General features: G+C 46.9%; 1 protein-coding gene and 1 long non-coding RNA gene across 2 annotated transcripts in view; both read left to right on the forward strand.

Annotated features, from left to right (window-relative positions):
- The first annotated feature begins 18,022 nt into the window (after positions 1-18,022).
- LOC119180284 (uncharacterized) overlaps positions 18,023-26,444 on the forward strand; it is a 171,098-nt gene continuing 162,676 nt past the window's right edge. Inside the window, exons 1-2 of the long non-coding RNA XR_005111012.2 lie at positions 18,023-18,280; positions 24,438-24,631. This is a non-coding gene — a long non-coding RNA (uncharacterized LOC119180284). The remainder of the gene's footprint in view (positions 18,281-24,437; positions 24,632-26,444) is intronic.
- LOC119180283 (uncharacterized) lies at positions 18,366-22,375 on the forward strand. The gene has a single exon (XM_037431437.2). The coding sequence runs from the start codon at positions 18,666-18,668 to the stop codon at positions 20,814-20,816; it is 2,151 nt and encodes a 716-aa protein (XP_037287334.2). The 5' UTR covers positions 18,366-18,665; the 3' UTR covers positions 20,817-22,375.

A 26,444-nucleotide genomic window follows, 5' to 3' on the forward strand; every position in this document is an offset into this window, starting at 1 on the left:
CGACATTCTTCATGTACAAGTAGCTGAATACCTTCCTAGCCCAACGCTCCTCCCCCATTTCTCTCAATCGCTTCTCAAATTTTATCTTGCTGCTAGCTTCCCTACCCTCAAATGTGGTCCATCCCATATCACCTTGTACTCCCTGACTTTGTGTATTCCAGTGAGCTGCTAAGGCAAGCCTACCTATTCCACGTTGCCTAATTTGTAATCTCGCTTGAACTTCTGATCTCATGCACAAGACCGCATCGCCGAACGTCAGACCAGGAACCATGACCCCTTTCCGTATTCCTCTCACAACGTCTTACCTATTGTAATTCCACAGTGCCTTGTTTTTCATTACCGCTGCATTCCTGTTACCTTTAGTCGACACGTATATTTCGTGTTTCCTTAGGTACTCGACCCCATTGCTTATCCATACGCCCATATATTTGTATTTATCTGTTATCTCTAGCGTGACCTCCTGTATTCTAAGCTCACTACCTTCATTCTCATTAAAAATCACGACTGCTGATTTTTCCTTACTGAATCTGAAATCTAACCTATCTCCCTCATTACCGCAGATGTCCATAAATCCATGCAAATCTTCCTTGTTGTCGGCCATTAGCACTATATCATCTGCGTACATTAATGCTGGTAGTGCCTGTTCAATGAGTTTTCCTTGTTTGTCTAAAGAGAGGTTGAAGCCCAGTCCACTGCCCTCCAATTTGGCACGCCAACGAGTCACCGCGCCATCTGCAGGCTGTATTGTAAACTCTTTCCGCCTGGCGGCTTGTCTGACTCGCTCACGATCCGAATCATCCGAGGCACGGAGATACTCTACCCCATGATGCTAGGAAGACCTTACAAGCCATTCTTTCCTCCATGTTACTAGCTGTGTTTGATTATTTGAATGTTGATGTGAATATAGTGCAACCACAGAACACCTGTATAGTGCAAGCTTCTCATAGTTGTTCTGTGGCATAGCCTGCCGTCTCCTGTCTGTGGCATAGCCTCCTGCATAGCCTCCTGGCTTCTCTGTCTCTCCGCAACCGTTGGACCGTTGCGAGTGGTGTGTGAGTCATCAGTGGCCAAAACTGACCGTGTCTCCGCAGCGCAAAAACCTGTGCCACCTGTGCGAACATTCCTGATATCGCCGCAAAAATCGTCCGTGCTGCGTCGGATCGTCGTCCCAGTTTTGCGTCGCCCTGACCAACTCGGCCGCACACTGGACAAAACCCGCCGATGGTGATTTCGTAGGGGAGATCGGTCTGACGATTCTGCCGGCGTCGGTCGCTGGCCTAATCGCTCACGATGCCCAAGCGTGCCCCATTGAAAACGTTGGACGGCCCTCGGATAGAACCGAGCGCGCAAACGGCCGACCCAGTTATGTCGAAGAGCTGCATCACCGGCACCATCTTAAACTACCGGTCACCATGCACTGGCGGCGAGGGTCGTCTGTGCCACATCTTCAGGGACCTACCCATTTGGAACGAATACTTCACGAGGGTGAATCTCGCGCTGAGGGAGTTTTCGGCGGGCGAACTGTCTCTCGTCGAAACGAGGTGTCCGCAGTTGCTCTCCTGCCCGCGCTTTGACCTGGTCGAGCGCGAATGGAGGCACGAGGCTGCCACCCTACTGCACCAGCTGCTGACGCAACACCGCTGTCTTGTTTCCGTGGAGCTGAATGAACACATGTTGAGCGGCTCTCCCGAACCAATAGCCCAAATTTGCGATGCCCTGAGCAGTGGTACGACCCTCAGGAAGCTGACGCTGTCCCTACCGTTCAGGCCTTCGTGGATATGTCCGTGGTATCATGCACGCCCGGTATACGACGGATGCATGTCGCCGCATCATTTCGATACATACTCGGAGGGTCCGTACACGCGCTTAGACCACAGCTTCCTCAAAGGCTTCGCGGACTTTCTGGCAATCACCAGATCATTGACGACACTCGATATTAGCCAGCTTCCCCTCTTGGAGAGCAACGCTGGCGACATCTTTAGGCGACTTAAGGGGAACACGACAGTAACGACGCTGTCAGTGAACACGCTTATCTTGAGTCCGTACGTGTCCAGGAACGACGTCGGTTTTGCCGACTACATGCTCGAGAACCGAACGCTGCAGTCTCTGAGCGTGACGGCACTTGCGGAACACGCCAGGCGTGACTTCACTTGGCTAATTGGGGCGCTGTTCACAAGAAACACCCTGTCTGAGCTCAACATGATCCAGTTCAGGCTGAACATGGAAATGCACAAGCTCATCGCCAGCCACCTTGAAAAGAATCAGACACTGAGGAGCTTCAACCTAGTCAGCTGCAAATTGCAGCCCTCATGGCAACCCAGAGACACCAGCCCGTATCAGATAGAGAACTTCGGTAACGTGTCCGCCAACATTCGCCCCTGGATTGTTGCTCTGATCAAGAACAAGACACTGGTTGAGCTGACCATGAACTTTGAATGTTTCAACATGGCGGAATGCCGGTGCTTCATTAAGGCGCTCGCGTCCAACGTGTCCCTGAAGAAGGTCACCGTCGAATGGCTCGAGCATACAACTGCAGCTGAAATATGTCGGACCCTGAGAGAGAACGGTGTGTGTGACCGCTTCTCAGTCGACGCACCTCTTGTCGTTGAGGAACCTGTCGTTGCACTCACAGAGTGCAAGGAGCTGCACTGCATCAAGTTCGACTCCGACATCTTCGACTCTGATGTCTACGGATCTGACCATGAGTCTAAGCAGCTGCGCACCACCTTGTTCCTCCTGCCGGCAAGCACTCACGTGACATCGTTTTGTCTGAACGGGAGTGACGAGCCGCTAAGCAAGGAGTTGAGCTCCCTACTATCGCAATACATCGTGGGCACAACAGTGCTTAGGGAACTAGTTCTGAATTTTGGCTACGTCTCAGAGAAGGATGTTGACCGGGCCGATCGGACGTTGGTGCAAGCACTGTCCCTCAACAGGAGCATACGCAAGCTGTCCATCAAGGGCTGCTGGTTTGATGAGACCGGATGTGAGATGCTGGCAGATGTGGTGCAGTACAGTCGTACGATTTACGACTTCTGCTGCGAGGTGAGCACAGAAGAGTCGCGCATCGCGCTTATTCAGAAGCTGTTGTCAAATATTAGAAGCAACTACACGCTCGTCGCCATTTACTTGTGGTATTTCTCAGATCTTTGCAATGACTGGCTCACCCTGATGGAAATAACGTGGCGTAATTTCTCGCTGGTGGAACGAGCAGCACAGTTCGTCATGGGTAACAGGCACAAGTACTGTGCTGCAGCCATCGAACTAGTGCAGTTCAGTCCCAGACTCGTGGAGAAAGTTCAAGAACTAGCGTCAGTCGACGAAAAGGAAGCTGTGTTGCAGATCAAGACCAGCCTCGAATGCATCGCTGAGATGGATGACTTCATGCGCATGGCAGGTGTAGTCAAGTACAGTGTGGCTTGCCATGACCGTGATGACGGTCAAAAGCAGCTGGTCGACCTCAATCTAGAGTGCTGGTTGCACTTACGGCAATACATTAATGTGGGTGACATCCGCGATGAACAATAGGTACGGCTTTTGTTCCTATGCCGAGTGTAACTGCAGTGTGTTTGAAGTTACTTTTTGTCAAGTTGTGCTGTTCTGGCAAGGCAAAAACAGCATTGCTTGAGAGTGTGTATAATGTATTCTGATGACTGCGACTGGATCTGATGTTTGGGAAGTTTTTCCGCATGAGGGTCCAAACTTTAGTCCTGCATTTATGAGTTGTTTTTTAGGTGCTGGATGCCTCAAAAAAATTTGCTATGCTTTCAGTGCACAGATAAGTGTTGGTACTGTTTAAGGCACTCTAAAATGATTTTTATAATTCAGTACAAAATCATTGAGCCTCTAAAGCAAGTCACAATGATTATTTCTGACCATTTTCAGCTTATAGTATCATGTGGGCAATTTTTATAAGACTTTAAGCAATCGAAGCGCCCAATATCGCAACAGCTTTGTCGAACGAGTTTGCAGCTTTCAACTCGTGTACTGCCTAAAATTGGTTCATTACTGGTAGAACCAGCTACAGACCTGATTGGATATGTCCACTCTTCATTAGTGAACCTCGGGTAGACAGCCTGTGTTACAACATACTTATGCTGATGTGAGCTGTGCAAAAATATTCTTTCAAGTTTTTTTCCGACACCATAAATGGCCCTAGCTGTGTCAGGTGCTGCAAAGTGATCAGTGACTAGACACAGCTTAAGGCAACTGACGCAGGGGGTAACTGCAGCTCGTGGGAGCCGTAAGTGTCGCCCTCTTGCCATCTGACCAATGCCAGGATCCAGGCATATGCGACATCACCTCCAAAGACACAGGTGTACTGCCTGAATTCGTGCTTGTCGGCGATCCTTCCGAAACACTTTTTTTTGCGTGCGTACTTGGCATATGGAGATCCTTGATGAACTGGAGAATAATATGGGTATTGCGGCACATGGCGGATCGGATCATAACCACTCTATGATGTGCTTCATTTGTGTTGAGTGTACTGCTGTCGGCAACGATGGCTGGTTAGTTGCCGATTTTTAGTAGGAAAGGACGTTCTGAGGAGATGAAAGTGAAAGCCTGTGCCGTGCTTTCCTGACAAATGAAGTGCATCCCAGCTCAGAGCAGCAGCGCGCTGTCACGTTGCCGAGAACTTTGTACACGCATTCCAGACTTTCGTGTAGTATAAATATCTGCACACATGAACTGTATGAAAAAGAGTGACTTCTGATCATCAGAGTGAGGAGAGGTAAACCAACTTAGCATGTCACAATGGTCGTAGCATCTGTGTATCCGTTGCTGGGTCTTTTTCACGATGCTCGTTGTTCTGAGTGGTCATCTGTGTTGAAAAATTTGCTTGTTAATGAAACAAAAGTACAAAGATTTTTCATAGTGTATGCGAGTTTTCATCAGTGATCTTTGGGTTGAAATATTTGCTGCAATCAATGTAAAAGAAGTACAAGTTTAATGAATACAAGTTTTCATCAACCACCTCATGAATGTACTCATGAGGGTACAAAGAGAACAAAAGAAAAGGCACATTCAGTTCCAGATGTCTCTTGAAACATGTACAAGCCTTCAGTTCATCTGCAGTGAGTGATGGCACTCTCCATTGTTATGGTGTTCCCGCACATATATAATTTCTTTATCTGATCACCGTACCTTTCATGGCGATTTGTATGGTACAGCTGGCCCCCGCTGCGGTGGTCTAGTGGCTAAGGTATTCGGCTGCTGACCCGCAAGTCGCGGGTTCAAATCCCGGCTGCGGCTGCTGCATTTCCGATGGAGGCGGAAATGTTGTAGGCCCGTGTGCTCAGATTTGCACACGGGCCTACAACGGGTCCAGGTTTGCACACGAACTCAGGTTGTCGAAATTTCTGGTGCCCTCCACTACGGCTTCTCTCATAATCATATGGTGGTTTTGGGACGTTAAACCCCACATATCAATCAATCATCAATGGTACAGTTCTGAACTTGTTTCTTTTGTTTGTGCATTGTCTTTTTTTTCTGTATCTATTCTTCATTGTTCGTTTTATCCTTCATGTTCACTGGACCATAAGCCACAAGTACAGTCCTGGACAAAAGTTCCCAGGCCATGCTTCCATAGAAATACATGAAAAAGTGGCCTAGGAACTTGACCCCCCCCCCTCGTACTTATTAAGAACTGTGTAATGGCTTTCTAAATTTACACTATGATTGCTTGTGGATTTTGTTGTTCCATCGAATATGTTTCTCTTGTTATTATTTCTCACAAGAGGCTGATCAGTGTGACGGGTAGGTAAAAAGTTGTCTGATCTCATCCATGATTTCGCAACTGGACAAAATGTGTAACATTCATATACGAAATTGGGCTGTTAGTTTCTAGAGTACTTTGTCTGTACGTGTGTGCTTCGTGTGATAAAGTTTCTCTGTTGAAAATAATGTAGCCACGATGTTTCGAGATGCTTGTGAATGGATGTTGGAACAAACAAAGTACCTGAGGCAAAAAACAAAGCAACCTGTGAGAAGCACCACAAACTGTTTTCTATGTGCAGTTCATGTAAAGAAAGCTGTCTAACATTGCTGCTTTGCCACGAACTGACTTCTCCAGACAACGGTGCAAAAGAAACTCTGTGCCCTCAGCAAACAATTTGATTGGGCTAGCAACGATACATCATTGTAGGTAATGTGAAGCTTTGACTAGGACATGCAAAAAGCTCAGGCACTTCTGGCTGGTCCATTTTGCATCTCATCTTAGTAAACGTTCGCACTACCTGCACTGATGGACCAAAGTGTCCTCCCTGCTTTGCAGCTGTGCTAGGCAAGTGCGAGGGCACTTGTGTTGTGCCGGGCCTTTGCCAGTGCTCTTGTAAGGGATTGCGTGTTAAGCCAAAGAAAAGATGGAAAAATAGGTTCTGTGGATACCCGCTGTCTTACGGAGCAGAGGTCTCTGCAGAGCGGTCACATATTTTTCGGGATGAGAGCTGGCATAAAAAACTGGCTACTACGTAATATTGAAAGAAAAAAATGTAATTGCTTACCAGTAATCAATCAGAAAAACATTTATCTGAATTGCCCGAAATGTTAAAGTTCTAGAAGGCTAGTTAATTATCCCCAAAATTTCCAGAAATGTAATTGATTACATGCAAAGTGTCACATACAATTCTCCTTGAAAGGGCGATGCATGCGACAGGCCAGCTTAAACCTAGGAGCACGCGCCTTCACTCGTGTCTACACACTCTTTTTTACCATTTTTGTCCTTTTATTTATTTTTTTATTTAGGCATACTGCAGACCAGCATTTAGGTCCAGGCAGGATGGGCATAAGAAACACCAAATAATTTGTAACAGCAAAAAAAAAAAAAAAAAGTATCTGTACTTAACAGAGGTCACATGCCTGTGAAACAGCAACAAAATTTATAACATATTTCAACACTCTAATCACTAAGTAGATAACTTTCCAGCGATATAGTGAAATTGTCAGCCGAAAAAATCTTATGAGGCAGTAAATTCCAGTCATCAATATTTCTTAAAAAATAACTGTATTTGTAAGCATTAGTTCATGCAAATATGGGTGCCAAGGATCGATACTGTTTGCAGCAAGTATTCTTAGCAGTCGCTGACTGAACCCAATAAGATACACTTAGGGCAACTTTTTCTGACATTATTAAATGATTCAACTTTCTTCTTGTTTCTAAAAAAAAACTTTTGTGTAATTTCATTAACACAAGTATTTCTTGCAGAGTAAGCAATAAAATTTGTGACTGGCATGTGCTGTAGCTTGGTCTAAAACGTCTTCAACAACTTAGTGCAACGGGCACAGGTAAATCGTTTGTTTTCCGAACCATGTTGCGATTCTTGGGGTCAAAGCATTAGTGCGACGTTTTCTGCGCTGTAGTCCTGCTTTGTTTGCGGACGTTGGTCCGGTTGAATGAGTGTTCGAGTGATTGTGTGGTGTGCTAACTTCGCACGTCATATCTCGGCTATCACATGTATCACTATAACGGTGCGGCGCGGCTTCGCTAGCACGCGCAGTACTGTCAAGGGGTTAAGACATGCAGTATGCACGGCTTCCGATGCATTTTGCCATACGTTCAGGGTCTTCCTCCTCACTGTAGCCACTTATGAGCTGCACATCTGCTGACTACACTGCTCGAGGAACTGCGGTTTTGTTGGCTGGAAAAAAGGTTGAGTGTACGAAAGAGATGCTGGATCCATTGATGGCCATCCACCAATGAAGTTTATGATTGCAGACTCGAGACCGCTTTGCCGGGTGTGAGAAGGTTTCATTAGCACTGTAAAAACATCAGTTAACATGCATGGTATGTAAATTTTATGCAAACTAACTACAGCATGGATATCTCGTGAACGGAGCAGGAATCACTTGCTTCACACAAAATATGTGATTTTGTGTAAAATGGATGTGCCATGTGTTAATCGATGTTATGCAAAAAAAGCGCACAGTGGAAAGGTGACTGGTATAATTTTTTATATTAAACAAAACATTATGAAATGATGCTAAAAGTATGTACAAATGGTAGGCAGAAGAGTCGTAAATGATTTCTGCATTTGTCTAAAGCTGCGTAACGATGCAGACAGCTACATGGGTGTTGCCAACACTATGTTTGGTAAGCTAATGTGTTATGCTTGGCCGTTATGGTGGAGAATGCATGCACATTTCATGGAGCAGGTACATGTGGAAGGAGTTGTTGACAGTCCTTCTATAAGGTCATCATCACAGTTATTAATCAGCACCAACATCTGGATAGGTCTTATCAGATTGGGTCATGATTTTAAGGGTGGGGGTTTTATCGGGAGTGAAGTAAGGGTTGTACTACAGTAGCTCGAAATTGCGGATGTCACTTACGAAGGAATGTTTGATGATGTTTCCTGTTTTGCACGCAGTATTAGGGTGGCCTAGGGGTATTGAGTTCTTGTGACGCCTGGCCACATGAAAACATATTTCATGTAGCGTGAGAACCATGGGCATTGTTGGGTTTGGATCAATCAAATTTAATGTCACCAGAAATGATCCGGGGCATTGTCCTCTTGGCAGAGTTACGGTAGAAAGCATCAAAGCCGGTTTTTGCATAAATAATGAGGTACATTTATAAGAACTGTATCCGATGCAGCCACGGCATTTAGTGGTGGCTTATTCGTGTGTTTGACACAAAGTACCTCAATAAATCTGCCTTCCTCAGGTGGCGGCATGAGGCCACCACCCATCCTTGTAAGAAATGAAGAGAACACTGCGTCATCCTGGCGAAACTCATGTACGAGTGGATTGTTGTCAAATATGTTCCATGGGAGTTCCGTCTTCAGCTCTCTCTCTCACTTGCCTTGCGTTTACTCATGTATGTTCGCTGTTATTGTATTTATTGAGACTTTTAACCACCTGTGGAAGATAACCGTGCTCTGTGAGATAACTAAATAACATGGACTGTGATATGCAGGTATGTGCCACATGTGAATAAGGGAAAGGGTTTAATGACGTATGTGGCAGGCATTTTGTTTATGTTTATAAGAAGGAAAAAAAAAACGAGGAAAGTGAACCCCATAACTGTCTGCATCAGGGTGCGACACATCAACAGTAGCTCACAAGAGATGGGGGTGAGTAGGGATTAAAAGGATAGGAATGAAGGTGTAGAGAGAGAGAAAGAAAGATACGCTAAGTCAGCGAGCGAGGACATGCCGAGGGGATAGGAGAGATAGGAAAGATGGAAACGCGGTCACAGGAGTCCGAGGATGGAGCACCACTTGCGAGAGCTCTTGTCGGCGTCAGTGTTATACATATGTAATGGCCAGTATTGCGTTTGTCATACTGCTACGGGCCGCCACAAATGAACATTCTAGAAAAGAGGACGATGTTTAGCGCGAGCTCGTGCAGACCGGGCTCCATATTGTATGCCTGCCTGTTTACCAAAAGTAAAGGCATTTTTCAGGCGCCTTCTCCCCGTAACATTTTGGTGGAGAGTGCGGGTCTTCCCACAGTCAACACCACGACGATTCTACGCAGCGGACGTTCCTTGGCTGCCTGTGCCATGCCTGATCAAGACGAACACGAGGATTCTTCGGAGACTACCCAAACCGTGCTTCGTCCAACTACGCAGCAACCAACAGCACCGCATGCAGCTGCTACTAACCGCACCGTCGTCCTGACTCAACCGCGTGACCCAGGCACATTTTCGGGCAGTGACAGTACTGACGTGGAGGAATGGCTCCAGCTGTACGAAAGGGTGAGCGCTCTTTACAACTGGGATCCGACGCTCATGTTGGCCAATATTATTTTCTACCTTGACGGTACAGCTAAAGTTTGGTTTTCCAACCACGAGGAAGATATCACGAGTTGGGACATCCGTAAGCAGAAACTCATCGATCTCTTCGGCAAGCCCATCGGGCGTCGTCGTGCTGCGCAGAAAGAACTAGCGTCCCGACTCCAGTCCGGCACCGAGTCGTACGTCACATACAGCATGTGCTCGCCCTCTGCCGGAAGGTTGATGACAAGATGCCGGAATCTGAAAAGGTCGCGCACATCCTCAAAGGAATCGCCGATGACGCTTTCAATCTCCTCGTATATCGAAACTCATCGACCATAGACGACGTTATTAATGAATGCCGACGCTTCGAAGACGCGAAAAGTCGCCGTATCACTCCACACTTTTCGCGTCTTCCCAACACGGCTGCAACATCAACCTGCGAGGACGCCCGTTTGGCACCAGCCCCTGCTGCTTCCGACAATATCGTGCGCATCGTGCGCCACGAAATCGAGGCAGCATCTTCTCTGTCTGACCAAGTCCAGGCTCCTGACGACTATCGCGCCACGATTTCTTTAATCAAGAGTGCCGTACGCCAGGAACTCGCCAACGCCGGACTTCAGACGCTATGCCCCGTTAACCGACCTGACTATCGACTGCCCAGTACACCTAATATGTCCCGCGGACCGAACAACCGCCCACGTTACCGGAACCCGGCAGAATGGCGAACTTCCGATGACAGGCCGATCTGCTTCAACTGTGGACGAGTGGGCCATATTTCACGTCATTGCCGCACTTCCTGGGGTTGGCAGCCATGGTCGCATTATGCCAACACCCGACGCCCACCTGCTGGCTCTCGGATGCCGATCTACATGGCACAAGATGATGCTTCGCCATCCAGGCCCGCCCAACCAAGCCGCTCTCCGTCGCCCTCTGGACGCATGTCCCGCTCAACTAACCGACGTCGCTCCCCCTCGCCCTCCTACCACCAGTCCTCGGAAAACTGACGGGCGCAGCTCCTAGAGGTGAGCCTGCTTCGACGACCCGACCCAAAATTCCTCTACACACGATACCCGGACACAACAACTTGATTAAAGTAAATGTTGACGGTACTTCTGTGGCAGCACTCATTGACACCGGCGCTCACATATCAGTCATGAACTCCAGCCTTTGTGCTCGACTCAAGAAAGTTCTCACTCCTGCTCCGATCACTCTTGTCCGAGTAGCTGATGGTGCAACACCAGCGGTAACCGGGATGTGTGCCGCCCGTGTCACTGTTGCTGGACGTCATACCACTGTTCTGTTTTACGTACTGGACCACTGCCCACATGACATCATATTGGGACTCGATTTTCTGTCAGAGAATTCCGCCCTAATTGACTGTTCTGCTGGTGTTGTTCAGCCCGTCCTACCACACGCCGTTGACCCTCCTGATCTTGCGCCGCCAAAGCTATGCTCCGCCGACTTTGTCCGCCTATCTTGTCGAGCTGTGACGTATATCGACGTCTCTTCTGATCCACCTGTGGCTGATGGCGATTATGTCATTTCACCTAATCCTACAGTACTCTGTTCGCTCAATGTTGCGTTCCCCCACACCATCATCACAATGAAGAACAACGTGGCATGTCTCCCTATTGTGAATTTTGGACTTTGCTCTGAAGTGCTGCCACGAGGAATATCCCTTGCAACCCTTGCCCCGGCCGGCGACTACGACATATTCAAGTTTCAAGTTTATTCAAGTTCATTGCTGAGTACATGAGTACAAAAAAAAAAATGAGCTCACATAATATATACAGCGTCAGGAGCGCCTTAACATCGGCCTTAACAGAGGATACACTGTCATCTGCAAGTATTCAGTCGCGCAGTACACTAGACTGCATAACTGGAATGATTGCCTCTGATCTCCCGGCCGAGCATGTGTCTGCGCTTCGTGGCCTTCTTGCGTCGTATCAAGACGTCTTTGATCTCTGCGACCGACCCCTAGGTCAAACGACCGTCGTAAAACATCGGATCAACACCGGTGATGCAAATCCAGTACACCGGCGACCCTATCGAGTTTCCTCCACCGAGGGCCACGTGATCCAGCAAGAAGTCGACAAGATGCTTGCCCGAGACATCATTGAACCTTCTTCAAGTCCTTGGGCTTCGCCCGTTGTGCTTGTGAGAAAGAAGGATAACAGCTGGCGCTTCTGTGTCGACTACTGAAATCTTAACAAGGTTACAAAAAAAGACGTGTATCCTCTGCCGCGGATAGACGACGCTCTTGACAGCCTTAGTGGCGCAAATTATTTCTCTTCCATCGACCTTCGTTCCGGGTACTGGCAGATATCAGTTGATGATCTGGACCGTGAAAAGACGGCATTTATAACTCCCGACGGGCTCTATCAGTTCAAAGTAATGCCGTTCGGTTTGTGCAATGCCCCGGCTACATTCGAACGAATGATGGACGCTCTTCTTCACGGTTTCAAGTGGTCAATCTGCTTATGCTACCTTGATGACGTCATTGTTTTTTCGCAAACTTTCGAAACTCACCTCGAGCGTCTCTCAACAATTCTTTCGGTTTTCCGCAAAGCAGGGCTCCAACTAAACTCGTCGAAATGTCACTTCGGCCGCCGGCAGCTCACTGTCCTTGGACACCTTATCGATTCTTCTGGTGTTCGTCCCGATCCTGAGAAAATCCGTGCCGTCAAAGATTTCCCTGTGCCGACCTCTGCGAACGATGTTCGAAGCTTTGTGGGCCTTTGTTCTTACTTTCGTAGATTTGTGCGGAATTTTGCTGACGTCGCACGACCGCTCACGGAACTACTAAAAAAAATGTGACTTTTGTGTGGGGACCTGAACAAACCAGAGCATTCGTTGAACTGACGAGTAGACTTACGACGCCACCGATTCTCGGCCACTTTGATATATGCGCTCCAACGGAAGTTCGTACCGACGCCAGCGGCCACGGCATCGGAGCCATTTTGGCACAACGACAGCATGGCTGCGAGCGCGTTATTGCATACGCTAGCCGTCTTTTATCGCCAGCAGAGCGAAATTACTCCATCACAGAACGCGAATGCCTCGCACTCGTCTGGGCAGTGGCTAAATTTCGGCCGTATTTGTATGGACGCCCGTTCACGGTTGTCACTGATCACCACGCCTTATGCTGGTTGTCGTCCTTAAAAGATCCTAGTGGACGTCTCGGCCGGTGGGCTCTACGGCTACAGGAATATTCCTACACGGTTGTCTACAAATCAGGTCGCCACCATGACGATGCTGATTGCTTGTCGCGTCATCCAGTAAACCCAGCAGACATTTCTGAGAGCGATGAGTCTACTTGCGTTTTGGCACTTTCCGCGCTTAGCAACATCGGAGATCAGCAACGCCGTGATCCTCACCTCAGAGATATAATCCTTCGGCTTAGTGGTCCCACAACTCCTCCGTCTCTCCGTATGTTCCTGCTCCAAGATGGCGTCTTATATCGCTACAGCATGCATCCTTACGGACCTGAGCTGCTGTTGGTCATACCACAACATATGCGTCAGACTGTCCTTGCACAGTTGCATGATATTCCGACAGCTGGTCACCTGGGAGTTTCAAGAACTTATGACCGCGTTCGACGTCGCTTCTTTTGGCCCGGTATTTACCGATCCGTCTGCCGTTACGTCGCCTCATGCAAATCCTGTCAACACCGCAAAAAACCAGCAACCCTTAAAGCGGGACGCCTTCAACCCATTCAGATCCCCTCCGAACCATTTTATAGGGTAGGTGTTGACTTACTAGGACCGTTTCCTTTATCGGCGAGCGGAAACAAGTGGATAGCAGTCGCCACGGATTACACCACTCGGTATGCCATCACACGGGCCCTTCCTACCAGTTGTGCGACCGACGTCGCTGACTTTCTTCTAGAAGACGTCATATTACACCACGGCGCTCCTCGGCAACTGCTTACCGATCGGGGTCGCTACTTTTTATCACAAGTTATCCAAGACATATTGCACTCTTGCGCTACAAAGCACAAGTTCACAACGGCGTATCATCCTCAAACCAACGGGCTCACGGAGCGGCTAAATAGAACCATCACGGACACGCTCGCCATATACGTTTCTTCCGACCATCGTGACTGGGACTTCGCCCTTCCATTTGTAACATTTGCCTTATAATACGTCTCGGCATGACACTGCAGGTTTCTCGCCATTTTTCCTCCTGTACGGACGAGAACCTACGCTGCGCCTTTCGACACGCTCCTTCCTGCCGTTGGCCACACGTCAGAATATGCCCGCGATGTGATTTCTAGAGCTCTAGAGGCACGTGAGATTGCTCGCCGGCGTCTGAGCGATTCGCAGGAACGACAACGACAGGTCTACAACGCGTGCCATCGTGATGTCCACTTCAGTCAAGGTGACACAGTCCTTCTCTGGACGCCGTCGCGGCGAGTTGGCCTGTGCGAAAAGCTGACTTCACCGTACTCAGGTCCGTACCGTGTTGTGCGCCAAGTCACCGACGTGACATATGAAATTGAACCTCTTAACGCCACCAGCGCGCGATCGTGTTCTGACGTTGTTCACGTGACTCGGCTGAAACGATTTTACTCAAACCAGCCAAGCACCGAGACGGTGCCTTCGCCGCCGGGGGGGGGGGGGGGGTGATGCTACGGGGCGCCACAAATGAATGCTACGGGGCGCCACAAATGAACATTATAGAAAAGAGGACGATGTTTAGCGCGAGCTCGTGCAGACCGGGCTCCATATTGTATGCCTGCCTGTTTACCAAAAGTAAAGGCATTTTTCAGACGCCTTCTCCCCGTAACAATACATTAATCCTGTACGATGTCAATTTTGGTACAACTTAGAGCCTAGACGTAGGCGGCAATATAAAATGCATAGGTAGAAACGTCCAAAGTGCCTTAGATTGACTGAGAAATGCTTCGCATTCAAAACTTTATTCTTGGGAGGCAGTTAGTACAACTATTAGAACAGATAACAGCATGGCGATTCAACGTGAAACTGCAAAGTACCGCCAACAACCTGACACAGCTGAAAATAAAACTAAAATAGCTACTTTATAAATGCTGTATGAAAGTATAGACCTTGAATCAGCAGGCAGTACTTTCAAACATGCCTTCAAGTGTCTCAAGGTTGCAACTACAACCAAGTGTATAAAAAATAAAACGCCCTGTCACGCTACGCGTGCTGCTTGTGTGCCTACGTCTTTTTCGGTTATCTACACCAACATACGAAGCATTCTTTCAAAACGAGACGCGATATCAAACCTTGTTTCATCGTCTGGGTGTAACCTGCTCATATTAACAGAAATGCGGCTTAATGCCGATGTTCTTGATGCGGTAATACTGGAAGACCTGCCAAATTTCGAACTATTTCGCAAAGATCGGCAGGGAATTAAGCAGAGGTGGTGGTGTCCTCATTGCCATTAATTAAGAAAGAACTTTCATTTTGCACCGTTGATATATGTTCCGACCTGGACATTCTATGGATCCTATGTCGTTCAAAGCCGCAACTTGCTCTTGGAGTGTGCGATCGCCCCCCAAACAATTCTTCAGTTTTTTTCTACGAAATTGAACAACATCTTAGGCCAGCTAGTCAAAAAGTAGCCGAAAAGCTCCTTCTACTTGTCGGAGATTTTAATTACCCCAACATTGTTTGGTCGAACCCTCCACTATGTACTGGAAATCTGGAATCTAAAGAATTCGTAAACGTCTGCTTAAACTTCAACCTCATTCAATCGGTAACCGAGTCAACACGTGTCACGCTGGATAGTGCTAACATCCTTGATCTAGTATTGTCTTCAAGCCCTGAAACACTATCTTCCATCACCTACCTTAAAGAAATAAGTGACCACAAAGTAATTCATGCCACTTTTTCTCTAACCCAGCCCGTGCGTCAGTCACATAAGAAAATCATCCGTCTCTATCATAAAGGGAATTACTTAGCGATCAATAACGAACTTGAACAATTTAACGAGGCATACGAAGCAACATTTCAAGAGCACGACATTCATGAAAACTGGTCTCTTTTCAAAGAAAAAACAGCATATTTAACAGATAAATACATTCCAACATTATCAATCAATGCTAACCGGCATGAACCATGGTTCACAAAAAACTTTAAAAAACTTGAAAACAAGAAAAAGCGCCTTTTTTGCCAGGCTAAACAAAACCCACAGCATGATTCATGGGAAAAGTACTACGAAACTGAACGTACATATCTTACCGCTATCCGGCAAAGCAAGTACACCTTCTTTCACTATGACCTGGCTTAGATGATAACTGAAAAACGCTAAGAAATTTTGGCGAACCATCAACCCACAGTAAACCCGCACTATATCTTTACCTAACGAACAGGGTGAAATGATATCAGATAAAGACACCGTTAACATGTTTAACACCGCGTTTTCCTCTGATTTCACCAAAGAAACTGATGAACCATTACCTACGTTTCTTACACCTTTTGAGGCTACAATGCCCCCTATCACCTTCTCGATAGACGGCATTTCAAACATAATTGCCAACATTAAACTGTCATCATCCGCAGGTTTCAATGAAATCACATCGAAGTTTCTGAAGAACACCAAATTAATTTCCGCGGCTATCTAACGCTGTTGTTTTCTCAGTCACTGTCATCTGGAAACCTACCAAAAGAGTGGAAAATGGGCAAGATCGTTCCAGTCTACAACTACCGCCCCATTTCCATCACATCAGTGCCTTGTGAGATCATGGAGCATGTCATATACACTCATATAATTAGTTTTCTTGATTCTCAAAATTTTTTTTTCACCATTCTCAGCATGGGTTCCGCAAGGGACTATCCTGCAAAACACAATTAGCTGCCTTTCTCCATGACCTGCACCTCAATCTAGATGCTGACACTCAAACTGATGTAATTTTTCTTGATTTCGTGAAAGCATTCGACAAAGTTGCTCATCAACGCTTAATACTAAAACTCTCCCGACTGAATCTAAACCCCGCAGTTCTAACATGGATTGAGCAGTTCCTCACTAACCGCCTGCAGTCAGTGCGCGTAAATAACAACAACTCTGAGCCTCTTTCAGTAGAATCTGGCGTCCCTCAGGGTTCGGTATTAGGCCCCCTACTCTTTCTAATATATATTAATGACCTACCATTGCATGTTACTAGCAAAATCCGCATGTTTGCCGACGATTGCGTGATTTATCGTTCAGTAATTAACATTACTGACCAGTCTGCTCTTCAACAGAACTTGCACAACATTAAGGACTGGTGTCAACGCTGGTTAATGATTTTAAATACTGGTAAATGCAAAACAATGTCGTTTTCTCGCAGTCCTGACCCGTTAAAATTCTAATATGAAATAGCAAACCAGCAACTAGAGATCGTATGCCAATATAAATACTTAGGTGTGACGATATCGAATAATCTCGACCGGTGTGCGCATGTGAACAACGTTATTACATGATCTAACAAAACATTTGGGTTTTTACGACGTCATTTACAAAGCGCTCCACAGCATGTCAAGTTACTAGCTTACAAAACACTAATACGACCCAAACTAGAATACGCATCAGCCATTTGGGATCCTCGCCAGATATTCCTCACAAACGCCCTTGAGGCTTTTCAGAATCGTGCCATTCGTTTCATTCATTCCGCCTTTTCATACGACATCAGCGTAACATCCTTGAAATCGGAATCCGATTTACAAACACTTTCTAATCGACGCCACATTGCTAGTTTATCATCATTTCATAAATTCTACCACAGCGCGCTAAATCAAGCACCGTATATTTTGCCACCATCAAGCATATCCTATCGCATTGGTCACCCCACGTTGCCCGTCCTCAAGATCGCAAAGGTCACCTTTGCATCTTCTTTTTTTCCTCGAGCAGCCAAGGACTGCAACGACCTTACACAAGAAATCGCTAACTCAAGCCCTACTGCCTTCATTGAAGCGATCACATCACATTATATCATATAATAAAAGTGTTCAACCTGTTGTATATATTGTAACCCACCCCTTATGTAATACCCCCTGGTGGGGTCTTTAAGGAATAAAAGTGAAAATGAAACTTCAGCGGCGATATTGCATTTAGCTGCTTTTGGCCTCGCTTTCTGCGCCTCTGGCAACAAATGCACAGCAACCAGAGTTATTCAATCATTTCAATCATGAAGGAAGAGAAATCCTTCCTCCGTGTTATCCATATATTCAATCATATGAGTTGCGAAACTCCCCATAGGCTCCATCTTCCTCTATGAACAGCTCTATGTATCAAAATCCGCACACATCATGGAGAAAGGAAAAAAACTTCCTCCGCAGCACACATCGTCCCCCCCCCCCCCCTCTCGGTAACAAGGAAGTCAACAGATTGCCGCGCCAACTGTTGATCACAATACTCACTATTAAACGCTTTACTTGTGTTGTAATGTTTGTGTTAGATGACGCAGCAGTCAGCTAACTCCCAATAAACTGGTCGAACTGCATGTCCGGATTTTGGAACGCAGTTTCGCAACTGATATGAGTGAACAACTCTGCACAACGCTATCAACAAGTTCTACATCCAGATTCAGGCTCCAGCTAACTTTACCCAACTAGAGTGAGTGATTTTTGTTTGCTGTTCTGTATAGTGATATTTTTTGATTACGCTGGTTTTTAATTGCAAGTCCCTGCGACCTCTTGTATAATTAGAACTTATTGATAGGGCTTTTAGCATCATCATCATCATACTCTTTCTGTGACAGAACAAGAAAAAGGAAGCGCACAGCAACCAAACGCGTTACGTGTGGCTGTAGTTCTGCAGAACACCTACCGTAGTACGTTGTGGTTTCGCATATCAACGCACCCGACGTTGGCGCAGTTAAGCGTGCTTCGGACACGTCGTCGCGGAACCCGATTCACCGTATTTCGTAGCGTTTATCGAATTTGCCCCGTCCGTGGTGCAAGCGCCCGAGAAGTCGCCCTAGTTGCCTCGTTCTCTCACCATGCCCAGGCGTAAGCGGGGTTCGGGGAGTGCTTCTTGGAGGAAACCGAGTGCCCTGGCGGTCTTGACGAAAAGTTACTTCTCCGGCTCCAGCATAAACTACCGGACCCGATGCACGAGCGGCGAGGGCATACTGTGCGACGTGTTCCGAAACCTCTCCGTGTGGAACGAATACTTCTGGCAGGTGGGCCACGAGCTGAGGGAGGTGTCGCCGGGCGAACTCGGCCTCGTCGAAATGTACGGCGCGTACGTTTCCCTGGAGATGCCCGAACGGAAGCGGGAAGCGGCCACCCTGCTGTACCACCTGCTGACGCTGCACCGCTGCGTCGTTTCGGTCGAAATGAACGGCTTCATATTCAGGGACCATCACAGGCTCATATGCGACGGCTTGCGTAAGAGCCCGAGCGTCAGGAAGCTCAAGCTGTCCCTGCTAACAGTGGCCGAGCACGCGGCGCACTGCTTCGCCTCGGCGCTGCCCTTCATGGACCATCTGCGGGAGCTCGTGATAAGCCAGGTTTGTTTCGATGACGTCTTCGTAGAGGGCGTCTGCGAGTTCCTGGCGAACACCCGGTCGCTAACGACTTTCGCCATGAGCCACACGCACGTCGAGAGCCAGTACACGCGCGCCATCCTTCGGGGACTTGAGCGGAACTCGACCATTACGTCGCTGGCGCTCAACACGCTCATAATGCATCCGGACACGTCCCCTAGCGGCGCAGTCTTTATCGAGTACCTGCGCGGGAACCGGGCCCTCCGGACCCTCACCATCTTCTCCCGTTACCTGAATGAGCACGCCAAGCTTCGTCAAATCATGGGGGCGCTCATGTCCAATGACACACTGTCAGAGCTGAACCTGCTCAATTTCTCACTAGATGACGAGAACGTTAGTCTCATGACCACACTGCTTGCCAAGAGCCGGACCCTCAGGAGCTTCAACCTAGTCGACTGCAACTTCACTGATTCCCCATTGCAGCCCTGCATGCTACAGACGGAGAACTTTGGCAAAGTGTCCAGCAGGATCCACCCTTGGCTCGTGGCCCTAACCGAGAACAAGACGCTAGTTGAGTTGACTTTGAACCTGTCCTACTTTGACTCGGATGATTGCCGGTCGTTCATCAAGGTGCTCGCGTCCAGCACGAACCTGAAGCAGGTCACCGTCACCCAACTCCGAAGCGAGGATGTGGCCGCGATATGCCGGGCCATGCGTGAATCCAGCATGCGACAGCGCTTCTACCTTGGCACGTATCAGACCATCAAGGACCCTGTCGTGCTCACAGAGTGCAAGGAGATGACCTGTATCAGCTTTGACTCTACTGTGGTCAACGAGCTTGAACCACTGCACACCACGTTGACCTTGCTGCCCTCCTGCAGTCACGTGACGTCTGTTCGCCTCAGGGTGAACGAACGTTTTATATGCAGGGAAGTGAGCTCCCTGCTTGCAAAGTACATCACAAACACGGCAGTGCTGAGGGACCTGACATTGTCCTTTTTTTACGACGACACTGGGTTCATGGCTTTTGGGACTGAGCTTGCCTTGGTGAAAGCACTGTGTGCGAACAAGAGCATATGCAGGCTGACCATAAGGGGCCTCTGCTTCGTCGAGACAGAGATTCAAATGCTGGCGGAGATGTTGAAGTCCAGTCGGAGGATTTACGACCTTGCCTTCTATCCGGAAACCTATGAGTCAGCAGTATTGCTTCTCTCGAAGCTGTCACACGGCATCTGCAGCAACTACACCCTCCTCTACTTGCTGATGAGCCAGCGCCGAGAACTCGGCCAGGACTGGTTCACCATTGTGGACGTAAAGCGGCGCAATCTCGCGCTGGTGATGCGCGCTGCGAGTTTCGTCATGGGGATGAGGCATAAGTACTGCGCCGAAGCCGCTGAGCTGGTTCACTTCAACCCTGGATTGGTGGAGAAAGTTCGGCAACTTGCCCTTGTCGATGAGAACGAGGCCTTATCACGGATCAGGAACAGTCTCAAGAGCTTTTCTGAGTTGGATGACTTCATGCGAATGGCAGGCGTTGTCAAGTACAGTGTGACTTGCCAGAGGCGCAACGATGGTCGGAAGCAGTTGGTTGACATTGGTCGCGACTGCTGGTTGTGTATACGGCAGTACCTGAAAGTGGGTGATGTCCTGGATCCACAGTAGGTGTGGCTTTGGTTCCTGTGTCGCAACTGTAATCTTCTTGGAGGTTATGCGGGCTCAAGGTGTGCCGTTCTTACCGCATGCCACCAGCACCATGCATTTTTCTCTCCGTGCATGGTATTTTCCCGTGAGAACTGCTGGAGGAGATGTTTGGAAACTTCTCTGCATTTGCTGCTGATGACAACGTAGGGTCCACACCTTTGAGAAGTCTCTTCAGCATTGGACATGTTCAAACCAGTTCCTAAATAGTCAATATGTGACTGAATGGCCCTAATATAGATTAGTGAGCGTATGGGAGTGTTTGTGAGTCAGTGATGTCTTGAATGCGGTACTGTTTAGTGTGTGTGCAGTATTTACATGCAGTGCTAGCAGCTAGCTGCGATGGCTGTTTACTGCTGCACTGTTAATGGGGTTTGGCCTTACACATATGCCCAGATTAATGTGTGCCAGAATTATCACTGCTGGTCATATTTTGTGCCTCAACTATATTTTTTTTTGTATTTGATTGGGTTGTTAAAGTATGTGGAGGGCACATAATTTTATAGAGTTATTTTGTAGCTGGTTTTGTTCAGAGTAAGGGTCTTTTTTCTTTATGCTGGCAAAGTGAGTTCTTTGCAAACTCTTTCTTGTATTGTAAGCATTTGCATCACAGTTCAGAATGACAATTGGCTTAACTCATGCAGCAACTTATGGTTTTCCCCTTCCTTTTCTGAAAGAAGCCGGCACTTTGAAATGCTGTTGCAGTTTTGTGGAACATCAAGGGTCGGTGCAGGACATAATGAAACTGTGTCTACCCTTCATTGTGGGAACAGAATAAATAGGCAGTCGCTGTGGTAGTGCGGCATGGAGACAGTCCAACTGTTTCTGGAATACTCTCCAAGATTTTCTGAAACATGAGGCATTTCCTTGGAGACTTCAGGCGGCGGCTTTCTGAACTTCTCAAGAAGTTGAGCACTCAACTACTACTCACAGCTTACTAAGGTTCACGTGTCAAGTGAAGATGTGACCCTAAATGAAAACTGACGCGAGTGAAATCATTTTCATCTTGAACTTCCTTACAGCACGATACTAGACGCGGACGAAAGGAAGGAAAACAACACGACACTGCATTGTTTCTTTTCTCTCCTTTTGCCGGTGTTTAGTGTTGCACTGTAATGTGTTTCGAGATCAGTCCTAATCTCCTAGCCCTACTGGCTGTCTTGAGCAAACTGAAGCAAAGGATATTAATTTATTTTTGCCTAGAGAAATGTGAACACTTCTAAGCTGCAGGAAAAGGCTTCTAACAGCTTGACCAAACCGCAACAGCGATGGGCTGTTAGCACTCCGCCTCATGTACAGCTTCATGTAAGAAAAGAAAGAGCACACTTCATAGCAAAAAAGAGAAGATTAGTCTAACCCACATTATGAGCATACAGCACAAACTGCTTCCTCAACAAAAAAAATTAAACATGCGAGGCTGACGTGTCAAATGAGAGAATGAGAAACGAAACGTGCTTAGCACACGATGTGGGTGTTCACTTTTCTGCAGCCTTTTTGTTTGTAGTAAGGATGAAAGGAATGGCCTTCTTTTGTTGAGTCACTTGAGGCATACAAGTCATGCATTCACTACATCTTTGCAGTGTTTGCATGAGTAAAAATACAAAAAGTGACATTCGCATCCATAAAACACACTATGAAGTTAACCTATGAAGTTAACCCTGTACTGGTCGGGAGTTCGCGACATACTGAAAGACTTCGACAAGTAAGTCAGAAAATGCGTGCCACTTTTGATGCAGGCTGCCAAGTGCTCACGGGGCATGTAGCTTTCAACAAGAAAAGTCTAGCGCCCTTTCGTCTAAGGTATTTAAGCTAGGACCAATTATTTTGGAGCTGATGGTGGAAAGCGCGTGCAACAGCTCTCACTTATTTGCTTTTTCTCGCCTTAATGACGCAAGTTCTATCTTCAATTGTTTTGTTTATCAGGTGTGTACACACTTAAGGTGTGGCACACAACTTGTTACGTAGCTCTGAAGTACGTTTTTTTGTTGGGAGGTCCTCGCTTTTGTGATGTATGGAGAATTCGCGACATATGCAAAAATATGCATGGAAGCTTCAATTTAGATAATTTAACTGTGGAATCATATAAAGGTTGCTATTCTAAGCTGGAAAATGAAAATTTTTATTTTGCTTGGCAGTTTCATAATTCAGGCATTAAAAGGTTAATGGTAACGAGCAAGAAGAGTCGCCAGCTGCAATGGCAACAAGTGGAGCGGTCGGACGCGTTTTTTGAAGTTTGCAGGTTCAGATTCTGCCGGTGGCATGTTATCTTTTTGTCCACTTCTCTTTTTTCCCATTTACATTAATGTTACGTCTAATAACATCCCTATACTTCTCTTGGCATTATTAGCATTACTGTCTGTTGTTTCTCATGAATGTTGTGTCTAAGTAAGAAAACGAGTCGTTAAGTTTACGCTTTTTTTCCTTTGCACAATGAAACAGCCGCGCCAGATTGCTCTCATCTTGGAGCCATCCGAAGCAAATGCATAAGAGGACCTTACGAGTTTTCCGACGCGGTTGTTGTGTTTAGATGCCACCTTCATGATGATTCGGGGTAGCACCTTTAGTTGCACATGAAATGCAGTTTAGTTGCTCATGAAAAAAAAATTTTCTTTGAAGAGGTACAGATCCGAAATTGGAAACAGAGATAACTTGCAAGATCAATTTATGTGTATGCACACATGTCACCTGCAAACTATCCGGTGACTATAGCCTAGAGATGACCCAAAAAGTTCCTAGAATGCCTACTGAAGGTATAGTTGTGAAGGACCCACTAGACCATAATTCTTCTTTTTGCTAACAAATAAAGTACCCATTACGTGTCCAAAAGGTAACTTGTGTAGCTGCACATTTTATTCATTACTCCCAATCAAAAGTTTTTTTTTTTTTTTCAAAGAAGTTTCAATCCCTCACTTGGCTCTGTGGTCAAACACATGGTTGCCATGCAGAAGGCCTTGATTTGATTGCCACTCGAACGTCTTTACTATTTATCGTCAAGGTAATACGAATTTTTCAGATGCAACCAACAATATGTAATTTGGAATTTATTACCTGCCGTGGAAGTCTACTTGTTACGGCGCTAGAGTGCTGATTAGAAAGTCGCGGGACTGAAATTCGGTCGCAGTGGCCACATTTCGATGGAGCAGAGGCCGTGTACTTAAATTGAGATGCCCGTTGAACACCAGGTGGTCGAAATTTACCGAGCTCTCCATGGCAGCGTCCCTCGCGATCATCAGTTTTTTATGTAAAACCTTTAAGTTTATTTTCATTACCAGAGTTTTTGCAGCATGGGCTCTTTAATGCTACCATGGTAAAATTGGCTTTAGAGTGCAGCAACTCACGAGATCTATGTCAACTTGGGCCGCGTGTAAGCGAATTCCACCTGTCGTACATCTCTAGAGCTGTTTCGGCTCCTGGTATGGTCTTCGTCTTTTGTTATTTTTGGGCGATGAAGAATTCAGGGATGAAAGACGTTCTGCCACCTGTTGAGCCCACTGGTACGAGGGACTGGCCCGGTGTTTATAAGGTGCGCTGGCCACACTTTATCGCTCCTAGCTCTTTTTTTCTATTTTCTTTCTGTCATTTCAGGAACCATCGGTGGCAGTCTACAAGCCTGGCCGGGGCTCACCTTCGTCGGCTAGCTGCTTCACTGAATGGGCATCACTTAAGTGTTTCCTCCGAAATGCAGTAAACAATTTGAAGAGCCAATCGGTTGAGCAAATCGGAGGCTTTCCCGAAAAGGGCTGTGCTGCGTAACTGGTCGTTGTCTTCACTTTTCAAAGGTGAGGCACTTTGGCATGACTCGCATACTACCCGAGTCATCAAATTTTCAATGCTTGAACGATTTGCTTGCCTAAACGAAATTCGCGTTCGTTGAAGTTCGTGCTTTTGCGTCATCGCATCTCGCTTCTGCAAAGGGTGTCATTTGTGGTGTACCCACCTACATTACTCCTGAGGCCTCTTTGAAAGTGGTGTCTCCTGCTGGTGCTCTGTGAATTTACAGATGCAATAATGTGATGGGCGGGCACCAATTGAGAGCATTACTTTCTAGTGCTCACCACCGAACTGAAAGCACAGCCCTAGTCATTCCGTGGAGACGCACTGACACCTTGACCACTGCGATGGCATAACTGCTGCTGATTCGGATATAGAGGTGATGCTTGCAAGTCCTCAGTGAGATGCCTTAAGTAAAATGGGTCACCCTCCCCATCAGGCTGTAATGTAGAAACTGCCAGGTGTTGATTATGCGATGGAAAGCTCTAATCTGCGTAAAATACCTACCCCACCACTATCGTGAGATGCAGATCCTGTGGAGCATAGGGAAATGCCTTTGTTTCCACGCAGAGTCTTCATGCATAATTAGAGAGTGTAATGTCGGGCTTGCAGCGGCTATATCAATGCAGGTTTCTTAAAGCAGCACTCTCTTCGGCAGTTGTTGCAGTGATTGATAAAGATGTCCCAGTAGTAATAGAACGTCTTTTCAACACGTTCGCTGAAGGTCCGACTGAGATGTCAGGCACCGTGTTAAACGGCCTCGTTCTTTCCTACCCTGTGGCCGCTGTTGCATTCTACAGTTAGCCTCAGCACAGGGCCAACAGATCGAGCTATTAGGGTCAAAGATGTTTTCCCAGAGAAGCTCAGCAGCTCATTTACCAGTCGCTGGAAAGATTGCGCCAAGTCACGCCACGCTGAGTCACAGTAGAGCGGCTGGCCACATTTCAGATTCTCTAGTGAACCATCTGTACAGAGTGCTTGGCAGTGGCATTACCAGGTAGAAGGGCGCCCATCGCAAATATGTTTCTGCACCTGTCAAACTGGTAATGACGGGGATTCTTTTTTTATTTTAAGTATATTGTTTTGTGTGCGAAAAAGCCATTTGGCCGTTTCGGGCTAGTGAATCAGTGATCTCTTGATTGATTGATTGATTGATTGCTGGCCACAGTGGACTAGAGCCGTCTTCCACGTCGACTCATCGTATGACTCACCAAAAGTCCTCAAGGTTAGAAAACATGTGACAGAAAAAATGGACCTTGTCACTTTACACAATGCGAAATTTGTAAATTACATACAACCCACACAAAAGAAAATGACGAAAAAGGCATGTAAGTGGTTCTTGTCATTTTGGGTTTTAGTATCATCATAAAAATTGTTGTATTTTTTGCACACATCAAATCTGTATACTATGTTGACTGTTTTTTATCAATGCTAATGATGTGTTCAAAACAGCCGTTCTGGCAAATCTGTTTGTTGTGTATATTACAATGTCTTGTGCGGTGCCGCTGATAATTTTGATGATGAACAATGGTTGTAAAAAAAAAAAATGAGATCTTTATATTTGACATTGAACATGGTGCACGCACATTCAGAAGGAGCTGTTGCTCCCCGGTCATGCATTTCCGCCCTCGGCCACCCTAGACCAGGCGTCTCAAACACGCTACCGCGGACCTCTCGCCAGTGAACTGTGGCCTTCATCGCACTTCTTTGTTTTTTTCCCTAATAGGTGCGGTCATGAGCTAAACAGACATGACTTGCCAGAGCGAATTTCTGTCTGGAGTGAACCCCTGCGGTCAGCATGTTTTGATAAATAACCGCAGA

Source organism: Rhipicephalus microplus, chromosome 7, assembly GCF_043290135.1.
Source record: "Rhipicephalus microplus isolate Deutch F79 chromosome 7, USDA_Rmic, whole genome shotgun sequence".
NCBI lineage: Eukaryota > Metazoa > Arthropoda > Arachnida > Ixodida > Ixodidae > Rhipicephalus > Rhipicephalus microplus.

Excerpts from the sequence above, each read along its gene's own strand:
- LOC119180283 (XM_037431437.2), top strand. The coding sequence starts at position 18,666 with ATGCCCAGGCGTAAGCGGGGTTCGGGGAGTGCTTCTTGGAGGAAACCG.